Source organism: Phoenix dactylifera, chromosome 8, assembly GCF_009389715.1.
Source record: "Phoenix dactylifera cultivar Barhee BC4 chromosome 8, palm_55x_up_171113_PBpolish2nd_filt_p, whole genome shotgun sequence".
In the NCBI taxonomy this organism is placed as follows: domain Eukaryota; kingdom Viridiplantae; phylum Streptophyta; class Magnoliopsida; order Arecales; family Arecaceae; genus Phoenix; species Phoenix dactylifera.
Window position 1 is genome coordinate 18,242,831 of NC_052399.1, and position 14,100 is coordinate 18,256,930.

Consider the following 14,100-nt stretch of genomic DNA (forward strand, 5'->3'; position numbering starts at 1 on the left):
TAGCTATCTAATACTTTTTCGAGTCCAAGGTTGATTATTATTTTGGTAAGCTTTCTGAAATCCCAAATTCTGATGATAATTACAAGGTTCAGATAGGCCTAGAGAGTTTGATGCTGCCTAGAGTCACAAAGGAACATGGATACGGATACAAACATCTGGTTTTATGAGGACAAATGAAGATTGGATTACAATATGATATAGACCACGAACCCAACTCAGGAATTTTATTCTTCTTTGCCTTTTGAAGTGGTGCTCCTCGTAATCCCAGAAGGAATCATTTTGCACTAATTTGACTTCAACTGAACTTTGGGATTCCCATCCGAGAAAGTGGTGACCATCTCTCTGAAGAGCTTGTGGAAATTAAACACTCTTCTCATTGGTTTTAAGCTCACTTTCTTTAAGGACTCAGCCTTCTGTAGCAAAAACAAAGGACCCAGCCTTCAAATATGAGTGAAAAGAAAGGCTCGCAAGCTAGAAATAAATTAGGTGAGCACTAGTCGCTCCAAAAAAAAGAGAGAAAAAAAGAGAGAGGGCAATCAGGTGTATCTCTATCCTTTTCCAGTCTTTTGGCAGCATTCATGGGCCAAAGCTTGGTTACGAGGCAAAAAAACTCAGTTGCTTTCCACAACTGTCATTCTAGCTTGTAAGGTTGCTTTCTTAGACTGCCTGCATGACTAAATTACCCCTCAATTTCAGCTTCTTTTTTTTTTCCCCTGTTACCCCAGACCTCTTTTAAAATATGTTTCATCCTAAAAACAGTGTCACTACTGGCCATGCTCCTCCAGATATCTCGAAGCAGGGGTGGTGACCCTCGACAATACTAAGGCACTTCCCCCAATCTGTCTTTGACAAATCACAAGGGCACCAAAACTCCTCAACCTTTTCTTTGGTTTCTTACCTCCCACCCTTGCATCCATCCCTTTCACTGATGATTGTATGGGGGTATTAGTTGCATGTATAGATAGCAGTGCAGACTTGAAAGTGGGTCCAACTCTTTTTTGGTCTCTCCCTCTTGTAAACACACCTCGTTTTATGATGGCATGGAGGAAGCGCGAAATATCTAATGACTGCAAGCTTTTTCTTTCTACCTGGATTAAGAGTGGCAGCTACTCAGTTGGACTCTGTTTTACCGCTCTGGAGTCTGTACTTGACCCCATTAAATGCACTTCAGACGGCGTGGCCGCCATTGTTGGAAGGCGAGTTTTACTGCTGCGGCGACAGATCCGGGAACCAACTGAGCCCAGGCGTAGCAACATGCAAATGCACTGCAAAGGCCGCGTTTGGTGCAGAGGAAAACTGTGCAACTGTGGAGGCCCCCACCTCCACAGTAAGTAGCGTTGCTGATAGGTAGAGGAGCGTTTGGTAGGAAAAGGATATGGGGGGGATGGGCTAAAGCTTTCACCTACCGACAGGAACAGTGATGGGAGTGCAGGGGGGTGCAGGGGCTTAAGATCTCGTGCTAAGTCTTTTAGTCTTATAAGCGTGGACTCCGTACTTCCAGCTCTCATGGGGTTCACGGATCATTCATTCCCTCACCACGGTTTGCATGTGCTCATGCCTTGGCATCTCATGCATGTTTAATTGGCACCTTATCGCATCCATCGCTCGACATATCCTTATCAGCCCCTACGCCGTGGTTTTCTGAACGGAAATCAATGCAGGGTAACTTGTTTATCAACATCCTGCTGCTATCTACACTTGCATTTGTGTACGGACATGCTACTATAATTGTTCCACCTAAGATACCCTAATGTCATGTCTTTCTAACTTAGCAAGAAACAGATGCCTACATACGTACGTGGACATACATAAAATTTGAGCATGGGAGCATCCATGCTGCACATTTTTCATGTATATACCTGCTTCATGATGAAAATTGTATTTAGGGCTATTGTGTGATCATCTTTATCATATTTGGCATGCTCTCATATATGATAAGCATCCTCTTTTTGTTTTTTTAGATGCGATAACTATATTTAAGCTTTATATTAACATAATTTTAGAGATCACGTAACAACCTGCACATCCATAATATTTTTATTTATTAGCGTGATCTTGTATCAACTTATATTATGTTTCTTTGTCGGCATAATCTTATTAGGATAATTTTAGGGATCACATAATAACCTACATTACCCATAATATTTTTCTTTGTTAGCGTGGTCATATATCAATCTGTATTACTTTTCTTTTATTGAGTCTTTATATGAATATATGTAAACTCTGGGATGTCTCGAATGTGACGGAATAGAGAAATAATTTTTTTTCTTTTTCTTTTTCTTTTATTTTCCGCTTCTTTTGTAAATATTTTAACACTTAAGACATTCACTTAGGACTTTCAAAGTTGAAGTTCACAAACTATCAGAAAGGTTGAAAATTAATTACCTAGAATATTTAGCATTACAAAAATATATTATAAATTGCTTTAATTAGTCTATGGAGCTAGAACTCTCTAGGGAGTCTTCATAGCAAAGCTTCTCATCATAAAGCAGCAAGGACAGAAGGAAACTATTTGATATACTTCTTTTCTTAACACAAACTTGTCTGGCTTTATTGCAAAGAATTAAATGCAAGCACCTAGCTAAGTAGCTTGAAGCTCCATCACATAAATATGGATATTTTCTCTCTCAAAGCTATATCCTTTATATGTACATGAATATGTAGATAAACAGGTAAATGAGTCCTTAGATGTGGTGTCAAAATACATGGCCCTCCCTAAGGTGTTGCAGGGGCTCAAAAAACTTTGCCAACAGAACTCCTACATGGCAGATAAATTCTATTCTATTTGAACAGAGAAAAATAAGCCGAGCGGTATTTATAATTTTCATTTGATCTTAGGCACCGACAACTCACTGCTGTAAACGGGTCGGATCCATTGTGAGAGTGGTCCGATTTAATAATTGCCCCCTTAGCCTCGAGAACAATTTTCTAGCAAACGGGTCGGATCCATTGCGATAGTTGGTCCGATTTAATAGTTGGTGAGGACCACCAAACAGATCCGTGAAACGAGACCCGGACCCACCAGGATTCAGCAACCAACAAAGTGCGGCTCACGAGAACCACCATTCGCAAGCTTTTGAAAGGTCAAAAGTCAACATGATGGAAGAGCTTATTGGGGGATGGATTCTACAGCAGATCAATCCTTGCCGTGCTCGAAATGATGGAGTCCGCAGGGACTGATGCTTAGGATGATTCCCCAAGCAGCACAAAAGTTGTCAAATACTGTAGACTTTTCCTTTTCGTTGATTAAGAAGACACTTTTTTGTTTTGGCCAATTTTTACATCAAAAAAAAAAAAAAATCGCCAATTTAACAAGTCTTGCCTCTCTTCTAGAGTTGGCCTCTGGTAAGAAAAATGGGGAGGACGGATAACCATGCCAATTTGTTTTTTTTATACAATGATGACTTAATTAATTAAGATGAGTATATATATATACACACACACACATATTCATGGGAACTAGAAAATAAAATATTTAAAATTTGGCACGGAGGACGTGTTGAAGAATTTCATAAAGTAGATCTAGTGTGATTAGTCGTATAACTCGCCATCTAGTCGGTAGCACTATTAGTTTCCTGGTAGATGTGTGAAATTTTAATAGAGAGCAAAACACGCATCATCCGCCAGCAATGGAAGGATGGTTACTAGCATCAGTAGACGACGAATCTGATAGCCATCTAATAATTGTCAAGGAATCTTCCGCTAAATGTATGAAAAACACTTTAGTGTTGCATAGCACAAGTTAGTTCTTCCCATGCAACTAATAATTCTATTAATGGAATATTAGTATTAAAGATCTTAACACCTCCAATAGCTAACAAAACCTAGCTGCTAAAAGCTTCTCTTGCTTGTACACTACCATCAAAATTAATCTTGATATAATAGAAAGGTGGTGGCTCCCAAAAAAATAATATAGATAAGATAATACAGAAACTTCTCTACAAGAGCCACAGATTTTCTCTTGTATCATAGGTCCCTCGAAAGACGATATGTGGGTAAACTCCTTAGCTAGAGTAAAAGCTTTTAGCAGAATCACCCTTGCACTTAGCCTCGTATCCTAGAAAGTACTATCATTCCTAGACAGGCAGATTTAACAAACAATATAACACATCAACGTTGCTTCAAATCTCCTGTTTTTACTAAAGATCTTCTCCCTAATAAGCTGAAGTAAACGATCCAGAGAAGTAGTCGAAAAAATGGCAAAATCCTAAAATGAGGCTAATCACTAAACCTGGGCCGCCAATCTGCATTGAATTAGAACATGAGTTATGGACTTCTCAACATCCGGACTTATATCCCAATAACTTTGTATGCAAAGGCCTCTTCTATAAAGGACATCAGGACATGGTAAACAACACCAAGTCACTTTCTACATAATAGACTGATTCTAGGATGAAGACCTATCTTCCACACCTAATGGACATCATGATTTGGTTGGGAATTGGTTAAAATACTTATATGCTTTTACTATCAAACCAGAAGATGGATCCTATCCCAATCTGTTGAAGATGTCTCCGCTCAACATTAGAATAGACAATATTTTTTCAGCTAACTCTGGTGCAAAGACTTGATAGACGAACTCCTGATTCGATTTCTTTTCACCCAGAAATAATGTACTGAAATATTATCAACATGAGTAGGCCACCATTGTCACTCACCATTGTCAATAGTCCATCTAACATCAGAGAGAATAAGTGGAGGACATGAAAATCTTTTCCATACGAACATTCTGGGTTTTAGCTCCAATTTTCTTGTTGGGCATAAAACCCACAATAATAAAAAATACGTGGGCAATTAAGCAACAGATTTACGTCTTGCGCAGCGTACAAAATAACTCTCTACTGAAACAATGGAAAAAAAAGTTAGTTTCCTCTCTTTCCCTCAAAAAAATAACGGAAAACAAGTTTCCACGTTAGCATTCAGTAATCACATAACTCGTATTGCAGAGGAGTGCATGCACACAACTCTTTTTTTTTTTTTTTAACTTACCCTCCGCAACGCTATATCCCATTTGCATTCGTTGGTCTAGGTCACTATCTGGTCCAACCCAATGTCTTCAAATCCGAGTGTTCGGACAAGGTTTTACAAGCCATTCTCAGCCCAAAAGCCGAATATAAACGGAACGGGCTAGCGTCTGTACTTATGGAGAAGTCTGAGTTTGTGGGCTTTAGATAACTCTGACCGATGATTGCTAATGGACAACTGCGGAGAACAAATTCTTGCTGACTGAATTGATTAAGCTATGAAGCATATAGATGGGAAATGATCGATGGAACTCCCATCAATATTCTCAAAAGCAATAAATATAGGATAATATTGTTGAGCGCATCCTGTGTCGCCGTAGAAGAGATCCAGAGCCCAAAAGACCACTACGTGGCCCACGGAAACGCATGATATATTGATGCAGTTCTGTGAATTGTCAGCGACCAGTCCAGTAAGTCTTTTATATATATATATATATATATATATATATATATATATATATATATATATATATATATATATATATATATATATATATATATATATATATATATATATATATATATTTGCACGAATACCCTCTTAAAAATTTAAATTTATATGAATACTTTCTTAAAATTTATATTTATTTCTGTACCCTCATAAAATGTCGTTTTTACACAAATACCCATAATATAACGATTTTTCTAACCCCTTCAATAAAAACCATATTTATTTTAATTAAAAATAAAATAAAATTTTGAAATTATATTTTTGTTCTCTATCACAATCATCTTATAAATATTTTTTTTATATCTACCCATTAAGAATATTTTGGTCATTTTAATTTAAAATCGTTAATTTTTTAACGGCATTAGATGACATGGATACATATGCAAAAATAAGGATAAAAAATGGTACAATAATAAAATAATGTTTTACGAGAATATACAGGTAAATATCAATTTTGAAAAGATATCCATGTAAAATTTAATATTTAGATGAATGTTCAAGTAAAAAATTCTAAAAAAAAACAACCGTATGGTCCGTATCACTTTATGTAACCATTTTTTTAATAAAAAAACCAAAACTGTCATTAATGTGCCCGTGAGAGTTTTAGTAGGATGCTCTCTCGGAACCGTGAATTGTAGGGATGGAGATAAGTTAATGGTGGTGCGGTGGAACTCAAGTGAGACTTCTGTGATGTCAGAAATATATTCTATGGTAATATCGTCAGCAATGTTAGCGTTGCAGTTATTGTCTTCCAAAGGCCACGAGAGGATAATTGTAGGAAGTTTGGCTCGGGTTCACGCCTATGCTGTTCTTTTGGTGAGCAGGCCCACATAATTCTTCAACAACAGGAATTCGCGTGTTGCAGTATCAGGTATGGAGCCATTTCGCAGTGCAGCTTTTTATAGGTGGAATCATGGACGGCAGTGATTACACCTGCTTCAAAGAATTATGCACTAAGAGATGTGCAGAAAAAGAAAAATAAAGGCCTAAAGAAACGGTAACATCGAAGGCCAGATTGATTGATGAAGGAAACTGGAAGAATCCCAAAGCTGAAACTTATTAGAATATTAGACCAAGAACAGAGCGAGGTGACTTCAGGAAAGATTAAAGAGACCAGTCCTGGCTTGTCTGACTGGCATCAAGAATAAAGCAACGCAAAAAGCCTTTACGATACTCTCAAAATTAAATGCCATTCCAGGAGCAGACAAATGGTATAAAGAAACCTGGAGATGGCGGTCCCGACAACTGCTTGGATGGAATTGAGCTTCTTAGCATTTACACCTGATTCCACGTACAAATCAACAAGTCAACATATACTTCATCAGAATTACCCAAGTTAAAACTATAAGAGCTTAAGTATTTATTGAAATGCTAGATATTGATTGCAATATTATTTTAAATGAAAATAGTTGGCCAAATAGCAAGGATGATATTAAAATACATGTACAATTTCATTTTTTGTGGATAACCTTATTTACCATATGAAAAAAAATAAAACGAACTTGAAGTGAGATTTGTGATTCCATAAAACATAGAAAAGGGAGTGAAAAAGTTGATGTCATATCGAGCCAAAATGCCCTTGTAGTCAAAACATCCATGCTTTCACATAGTTATGCATGCAAGGTAAAGAAAAAAGTATGCCAGATGGCAAAACGATACATGCATGTGATGAATCTTGATTTTGTTGCAACGCTCAAACTATCAATAAGATTGCCAGAAAAAAAATAAATGATGTAGAAGTCAATGAGGAATTCTTGGCCTAAACCCTGTCAGATGAATTATTTACATACAGCCAAACTAAATCATAGGATCATAATTGATCAATCCAGGGCAAATGGTCCGGGCACCAAGGTGACAACAAATCAAACTAATACTAAGCAAAATATGATTACACATTTCGTGCTGCAACAATTAGAAGACACCATGCTCCAAAAGATTGTGCTATAACAATTCCACTTAACAAGTTAAAAAAACATCGTGTATAAGCATTCATCCAATCAAAATCTTTGCCCTAGCCCCTAGCTGATAACACATCGAAATGTTTCATCTGACTAGTCTGAGAAGAATTATCCAACCGAGAAATATTCTTTCCATTTCTCCTGTAAAATGCCTGATCTTGTATCTGCAGAGTTTCAGTTCTGAAAGCCACTTGATGTACCTGTAGAAAAGCAAGCATACTTACAGCAAATATAGCAGCATTCCCTAATACACTGTCAATCCTTTCCAATCTAAATGATTTCTTGGCTAAAGCCAGACCAGAAATTAACATCTGCACCAAGACACGCGACCTTTTTCCTTCATGAATTTCTAAATTACCACCTGACTGATTCCTTGGCATCTCATAAAGGTTTTCTGGCGAGACAAAACGACCTGTATCAGGCACATCTCCAACAAACTCCATAGCTTCTTCAATGACTTTGTACTTCTTTCCCTGATGATCAGCCAACCTCATTGCAAGGATAATGCGACTTTGCTCTAACCTTGCTATTGCAGCATCTCGTTCTGCTTGCTGCTGTGATTGTACAGTCTGTAGGGCAATGATACATGTAAACTTAATGTTAGAGACATCCCTAATATATTATAACCATATGCAGATGTCTTGCGGCAAAATACAAGTTGCTCTAAATGTGATCAATAACTTTAAACAATAATTAGCAATAGGATGCCATTTGTGAATACATCTCTGAGAAGGATAGTGGTAAGTATTCTAGACTCAATTTTTTTGTGAAATTTGTTCGGAATTTTTAGAGAAGAACATCCCTGCCTAATGAGTTGCTTATTTGAAAACAACATTATATTGGATATGCATAGAGAACATCAAGGATTCCTCAAGCAATTATAAATCATTGGATGGATATACTAATAATGCTAATGGTGTTGCAACCAATCTGTCCCACTTCAATCTTGTTGGTATAAGAGCATATTGTCAGACAAAACCGAAATTCAGAAAACAATCTACTGACAATGTTCATGGTGTTGGTTAAAGAACAGAATATAACAGCAACTGAAAAACAATAAACTTTCTCGTGGACACAAGCCCTCTTGTCCTAAAACGTTTGCTGACAATAAACTGGGCTCTGTACAAAAAAGTGGCATGTTACAGTTTAAATGAACCACTAGTAAGAACATCAGAGTAACCCTGGGGGAATGTAAAAGAGTGTCTAAATCTCTCCAACTAAAGATGGAGAAAGGAGATAGAATTCAACAGTCATCATAAAAATGAATTTGTAAATAGTGGAGCAAAATGAAACAGACTAGAATGAAGATCTCATGCTATTAATTAACCATGAATATAATCAGATAAGAAGACCCATTTACAAAACCTTTATCTGGATCAATACTTTTAGCATATATATAACTGGAGGTTAAGCAAGAAAATTCAAAGGAGGAATAACTTGACAGCATCAAGAGGATCATGGGAACTCTACAAATCTGTGGTTTTTGGCGGAGTAAACATGTGGACAGAAGTTCCTCAATGGGACACCATTCTTTAATTTCATCTTCCAAGTCCTACGAATATATAAGACCTGTTACACTTTTAGCCTGAGACCCACATCACAGGACTCACCCTCAACCAAATAAGGTCCAGACAATCAGATAATCAGGGTTGCTTTCTTCCTACTCTTTTTCTTTTTCACTTTATCTTTACACCAACAAAGTTTTGAACCTTGAACACTACTCTAATTATTAAAAAGAAAGAAAGAAAGAAAGAAAGAAAATTGAGAGTTTCTCTGCTAGGCATTCCATGAGAGAGCCAGCAACTTATTTTAGAAGTTTGTAGCACTTGAAATCTCATCAAAACATATAACTACTTCTGATACCTAGTATATGAGTTGAGCAAAGGTCCCCTGCGTTGCTCTTTTCTTCTCCATGAGTAAATTGTTGACATTTTCCTTTCAGATAACACATTCATAAACATCTTTTGAAAAAAGAAATAACTCATTGAAATAGAAATCATAAAAACATGTAGGAGCTATATGGATCATGCACAAGTAATGAAGTGAGACAAAAAAAAAAGACATAAACAAACTTCAGATAACACATGCATAAATATCTTTTGAAAACGGAAATAAGCCATTCATATAGAAATTAGAAAAACATGTAGGAGCTTCTGTCCAAAAATGTTATGTGGACCATGCACAAGTAATGAAGTGAGACAAGAAAGCATAAACAAAGAACACCCCTGTCAATAGAATGTTAAATCAAATATGTCACACAATTAAGAAGTTTGTGGATCAATTTCAACCAAAGACTTAAAAAAAACTGAAAAGAAGTGTTATTTTTAACATTTTAGAAGCTAAAACTGTTTTCTCCCGCAAGAATTATTCTAGTTCTAAATGCCAATGATCCTTCCAGCACACAAGATGATTTTTTTCCCCAAAAAAATCGTGAATTTATAAACCCCCGATCCCGTGAAAATATCATGAAAAGAGAAAAATAAAGTATCTACGGATTATGATCACAAATTTACTCGTCTAAAAATAAGGCAGCAGCCAATTTATTCAAACGTCGGTTAGCCATAAAAATATAAGCCTTTTATTTTCCAACCACAGAACAAATCGAAACAGGCAAATAAGGAATCCAAACAAAAGAGAATTTTGAAGTAGCTCACGTGGAAGAACTCGAGCTGGTCCTCGAGATTCTCGAGGGCGGTCCGTATGGCGTTGAGGCTCCTCGCCTCCGCCATCGCCGCGTCGTCCTCCTCCTCTCGGAAATCCTTCACGTAAACGAACCCGCTCCCGCCATCACCGCCCCCTCCGGCCGCCGGCGGAGGGTGCTTCTTCTCCCGGGCGGATTGGCTCAGGGCCTTTACGGATTTGAGGAAGTGCGCCCGGGAGATGTCGTGGATGGCGTCGCTGATCTTGTCGTGGAGGTCCCAGATCCTGTCCAGCACCACCTCCATCTCCATCTCCCATCTCATCGAGAACGATTTCTACGGTTAGGGTTAGGGTCTCGGGGTCGTCTTCTTTCCTTCGATTCGGGAGTCGGAGGACACCTGGGAGACGCTTCCGGAGAGAAGAGGGAGGGAAAGGAACGAAAACGGAAACTAGAGTGAAAGCGGGGAAGTTTGTAGTTTTTAAGGGCGAGATCTTAGTGGAACGAGGGCTCAATCGTAGGCTGTGATGTGGACCGTGTCATTTAATTAGTATATTTCGCCCACGGTGAGCAGTGCCCCGCGCCCATTCTCGAGTTGGTGGCAAATTAATCGAGGCCTTTGGTCTTCGGACACCTTTTTAAATTGAAGTCGGCAATGCGGTTGCGGGCTCTTTTAGCGGTGCAGATTAATTTGTATTGCTATCTTGGTTGTTTTATCAATGATTTTGATTAAGGTCTTACCTTCTTTGGAGTTTTGAGGTCCTAGACATACTATAAAAGAAGGTTATTGCAGGTACAAAGCACAATAAACAATTTTTTTGAAAAAAAAAACTTTATAGTATATACGAATATAATCATGGAGGTGGACTCTTTAACGGTGACCATAAATTGTGCACCTTCAAAGTTTGGTCCTATTGGCTTTACCAAACTTAAAAGTAGAACTTGAGCTTCGTCTTAGGTTTATCCAAATCAAAAAACCTTTTTTTTCTTTCTTTTTAAAGAAATAACTAGAATGTGACAGCTAGAATTAGACTTTGTTAAAACAAGCCGGAATGCATGCAGGACTCAGGCAGCTAGACCCACTAGGGTGCTCCTCCTGGGCCATAGATGCCACAATGGCAAACTACAAATGGCATATTTGAACTTCACCAGTTATAAGAAAATTATTAAAAATTATTGCATAAACTTGAAAAGCTTTTCAACTTTCCGCGACCAACTAAGGCTATCAAATTGGTGAGGCTTGCTTCTATGTTAAATATTGTAAAAATCTATCAACTTTTACTATTGTGATGGATCTCAGAAGAAGAATAAAGAGAATCAAGAAGATAGAGAGGATAAATGCAGCACACATTGTCAAACCGACTCATTCATAGTGACCATAAACTACGTAGCGAGACCATGAAGGTGGACTCATTAATAGTGACCATAAACTACGCACATTTGGAGTTTGGTTGTATTGGCTTTACCGAACTTAGGGTTGAACATGAGCTCCATCTTAGATTTATCCAATTCGATAAGTCCTTTTTTCCTTTTTCTTTTTAAAGAAACAACTAGAATTACGCATGATTAAATTGAGTTGGAATGCATGGGCAGCTTGGCCCACCAGGGTGCTCCTTTTGATCCAATGTCATCTACAGCCAGATTTCTTGAATATTTAGAGAAATCGTATCTTTTCCTGGCCCTTGTATATGCCTCGAGCACATGAGCATTCATATGCTATCCTGATTAACTTACCAAAAGGCAACAAATAGAGGTAAGATCCGGAATTTGCTTTCTGAGGCAAAATTCTTATAATTTGCAAGGAGTTAATGGGGACTTACCTACACACTAATCAAAACAGAGGTGCCCATAAAAGATTTGTTAAAGCTTAAAACATTTGAACATCCAATATGGGTGCTATTTGAAGCCCTCGTAATTTATCCGGGGAACAAGAGATGAAAGAAAGAGCGGCGTTGCAGGAAAAGAATCCAACGATCAGGAAAGCGCTCAATTGGGCAATCCCCAAAAATTAGGATACCACATTCTTCTTAAAATATGATTTTTCTTATATGGATGGTTAGAAATGGTAATACTCCTTTCTTGTTACTTCTAAAACTCGCAACTTTTCGACCATACATAGATTAAAACATATCATGTTGCCAGATCGGGGAAGAGTAAATTAATTATAAGATTTTTTTTTCATGGAATACATACATATATATAATGGTTACATACCAAAGGTTAGATAAGCTCATCAAATATGATAAAAAGTATGGGCAAATAGTAGTTAAATGATGTGTTATTTGAAGGCCTACAAAATCATTGCAATGGCTATTATAGTTCTTTTTCTTAATAGAAACATTTCATTATAGTTTTTGAAATTCTATGTTATATCCATTTGTCCAAAATAAAGTCCAAAGCTCCGCAGGCAAATCACTCTAATCATCACATTACTCAACATATATTTCATCAATTAATTTCTCATGAATTTTAAGCCAGCTAACCAATTTGATAGCTTGATTGGACTTGATTTTTAAAGTTACATATGGAAATTGTTTTCACTTTACCAAGCGGATCACCTATAAGGAAGGTCCTTGCATTGGCCCCATCTAGATAGAAAGAAGGGTTGATGGGGATCCTCTAGCCTTGTTTGCCGCAATGTGATATGTGGAATCAAACGCGTCACGCCCCAAATGTCAATAATTAGGATCGCAAGATTCGCGAACAAGTAGTTAAGCTTTTTCCATATCTGCTGATCGGGGCAATTAGGATATCCATTTCAAGTAGACATGCTTTTCTTTTCTGTTGATTTAGTCAGTTACGATATGCTTTTCAGACATGTCGTGATCGTGCCAAACTGTACCAATTATGCTGATCGTTTGGAAATTTAATTAGTAATTGATTTCGGTAGATACGTGTCATCGTCTGGTTGGCAGTTTGAACTGTCATGCGAGATTTCAGAGAGAGCGAATCTAGGCCACATTAGTTTCTATTATTATTGAAAATTTAGTTTGTTATGCCCTATAACTTCCATTGTTAGTTTGTTTAATAATTTGTGTAGTACCAAAATTTTTTTATACTCTTTTTATTTGTTTAATTTGTGTACCAAAAGAAAAATTGCGGCTTTATTCGACCCGATCTACCCAACCTACCCCGTCTATCTCTACTCATCCCACCCTAACCTAATGTAAGTATAGGATAGGTACAGATAATGGTTTATCCGATTCATTCATTCCTAATTTGTTGCCATCCCTCCATCATATTGGCGTGTCAAAAACAAGCTAGCATACCAAACCAACATCCACAATCTCGGTATCAATTTTTTTGTGAAGTATCAGTATGGCATGGGTTAGTATGATACACATCTCGTGTCGAAATAGCCTCCAACTATTTTTCTTACTTTTTATGTCGATACACCTTGGTATGAGTCGGCATACATCTAGGTATAGGCCGATACATGATGGTATAGGGTTGATATTGATCTGAACATGAGTTTCATACTAATTATGTTGGCAAGTCTTTTCTCGCCGCATAGGGATGGACATGCCAAAAAGCTTATTTAATAACTCCAGCAGCAAGGGATAGATGCGCAAACGTGCCGTTGATATTGGATTAGCTAGAAATAGGATAATTATAAGAAGATAATGATGGTAGCATAGGTCCAGGTGCTTCGACCTTCAAGAATCTTTACCATCATCGCACCATCTATTGTATAAGAAGATTGATAAGGTTGGATAGGGTGCACTCAGGGCTATGATTGAAAAAATTTACTGTTACCACTACTCAAGATTCTCACATATAACTTAAGAGCAAGATAAAGTCAAGATGAAGCAAAAATAATTAAAGATAAATTAGGTTCATTGATGTGTCGAAGGTTCCCCTTTTTAAGAGCATAATTCACTAATTTATATTAGAAGACAATCTATACATAATTGCCCACTCTCAGTAATAATCAATGTATGGCCTCTACCTCTGGAGTTCTGGTAACTGCTTACATTCGTCAGAATGGCCAGATCCTACTCCACTTGTAAGATCGATAATCGTATCTAA

At 37.4% G+C, this 14,100-nt stretch overlaps 1 protein-coding gene across 1 annotated transcript; it reads right to left on the bottom strand.

Annotated features, from left to right (window-relative positions):
• Positions 1–7,337: 7,337 nt before the first annotated feature.
• LOC103702936 (plastid division protein PDV1-like) lies at positions 7,338–10,520 on the bottom strand. The gene is made up of 2 exons (XM_008785578.4): positions 10,088–10,520; positions 7,338–8,002 (listed from the first exon to the last, which is right to left on the bottom strand). The coding sequence occupies exons 1-2, from the start codon at positions 10,394–10,396 to the stop codon at positions 7,487–7,489; spliced, it is 825 nt and encodes a 274-aa protein (XP_008783800.2). The 5' UTR covers positions 10,397–10,520; the 3' UTR covers positions 7,338–7,486.
• Positions 10,521–14,100: the final 3,580 nt, after the last annotated feature.